General features: G+C 60.2%; 1 protein-coding gene across 1 annotated transcript in view; it reads left to right on the top strand.

Annotated features, from left to right (window-relative positions):
* Positions 1 to 56: 56 nt before the first annotated feature.
* Positions 57 to 2,056, top strand: part of ADAR (adenosine deaminase, RNA-specific) — an 11,059-nt gene continuing 9,059 nt past the window's right edge. Inside the window, 1 exon segment of the mRNA XM_010144212.1 lies at positions 57 to 1,234. Within this exon segment, the coding sequence (XP_010142514.1) occupies positions 501 to 1,234 (734 nt within the window). The 5' untranslated portion in view covers positions 57 to 500.

Genomic DNA, 2,056 nt, shown 5'->3' with positions numbered 1-2,056 from the left:
GACGGGTGTCCCCGGCTCCTGCAGAGGGGTGGCAGCTGGGCCACAGTGGGGCAGGGTGGCACGGGCTTTCCAGCCAGCGGCCCTGTGTAGATACCCCTTCACGGGATCGCCCTCCTCAGTACTGGCGACAGGAGGACACGGAGAGAGGTTCCGACACGATCAGGCTGAACTTGCAGAGACTGTCTCTTGCTGGAAAAGACCGTGAACAAGAAATTCTGGGAATTTTCAGGCAGCTTGGAGAGCAGAAGACTTGCACAGTTCATGATCTCGCACATAAACTTAAAACTCCAAAAAAAGAAATCAACCGTGTTCTGTATCGGCTCCTCAGAGAAGGCAAGTTGCACAGAGGTGGAGAGACGCCTCCGCTGTGGAGGATCGCCAGCCCGAGCGCCGACAGAGGGCAAAGCCCTGCCGGCCACAGCGCTGCTCACACGGGTCCGGCTCCTGAGAGCAGAGCAGGGCAGCGGAGCGCGGCTGCCTCCGGAGACGCCGATTCCGCCATGGCCGAAACAAAGGACAAAATCTGCAACTACTTGTTCAGCGTGGCAGAGTCAACAGCGCTCAACCTCGCCAAGAACATTGGGTTTTCGCGGGCCAAGGACGTGAACGCCTTTCTCAGCGCGCTGGAGAAGCTGGGCGACGTCCGCAAGCAGAACACGAGCCCCCCGCGGTGGTCCCTGACAGGCAGGAAGCGCGAGCGGATGCAGATGAGGCTGAAGGCCAGTGCGGTAACGCAGACGGCAGATCCCACACCTGAGTCAGGTTTTCCGCTTCCCTGCGTTCCGCCGTGTCCCCGGGAGGTGACTGCAGCTTCCCCTGCGGTAGCGACATCGGAAGAAGAAAGTCTGGAGAATGGGCAGCAGCCCCTGGGGCAGACGGACCAGAGTGACGCCAGTGACACGGAAGCAGTGCTGCCCGAGGACGCGAAGCCCAAGTTCTCCAGCTTCAGTAGTTACGATAATTCTGAGAACGACAAGTGGGCCATGGATGATATCCCAGATAACCTCAACACTATCAGCAAGCGGCCCCAGGGGCCGGAATCCGTCCTGCATCCCCAGCCTCCCCCCAGCTGCGCTGCCCAGTTTGAAGCTGCTTTCCCCTGCACACCTGTGGAGAAGCTGCTGGCGTGTCAGGAGAAGAACCCCGTGAGTGGCCTGACGGAGTACTCCCAGTACACGTACCAGCACTGCGAGTTCACCATGCTGGAGCAGAGCGGGCCCTCGCATGAGCCACGGTGAGGAAACTGCCTGCCCTTCCTGAGGGGTCTTGTTTGAAACGACCTGGCTGAGCTCACCTCAGCCGCTCAGCTCTGTCCCGCGGCGTCTGCTCGCTGGCGTTCCCTTCATCTCGGAAGGGGGAGCCTGGCTGAATCCTTGTAGCAGCTTCAAAACCAAACAGACAAAAGACCAGCCTCTAACCCTGGGTAGCCTGGTTTTGTCAGCCCTGACCCGCTCTGAGCAGCGAAGGGGGATTAGTCTCCTCAGCCGAGTCTGATCTGGTCCCTTGGCTCTGAGTGGTTGCGTGGGGCGAAATGGGTCTTTCCCAGCTGCCTCTCGAGGTGCTCCTGCTCTGGGAGCCCAGAACAAAGTGCTTGGGAGCAGGTGCCTTGGTGAGATGAGGTGACCCCGCTCGGGACATTTCTGTGGCAAGGTGGGTCCCAGCGGGCTCTGGGAGCAGAGCACACAGGTGACACAAGGCCTTGTGGAGTCAGTCTCGAGCCCTGCTGCCCCTTGCAAAATCGTGGCTGTTCTTGAGCGCCAGCGAGACGGCGAAGAGCAGCATGTGTGCAGCATTCCCTGTGACCTGGCAGTAGATCCACTGGACAGGAAAACCGGCCTGATTTCTGAAGGGGGAGTCCCGGGCTGTTTGGGTTTTTTTGCGGAGGTGTCTGGATGGACTCAGCCCCATGACCCCGCTGCAGCTCTGGTCTGACCCCCTCTCACTGGCAGCAGGTTTCCTCTGTGCAGGGCTGGCAGGGAAGAGAAGCCGCGTTTGTTAGAGCTGCGGGGAGGAGCGAGACAGAAACTCCAGAGGCTGGAGGGGTCCATGAGGCAGC

This window comes from Buceros rhinoceros, unplaced genomic scaffold (genome assembly GCF_000710305.1).
Source record: "Buceros rhinoceros silvestris isolate BGI_N320 unplaced genomic scaffold, ASM71030v1 scaffold28779, whole genome shotgun sequence".
NCBI classification, from domain to species: Eukaryota; Metazoa; Chordata; class Aves; order Bucerotiformes; family Bucerotidae; genus Buceros; species Buceros rhinoceros.
This window is presented reverse-complemented; position numbering and strand designations above follow the sequence as displayed.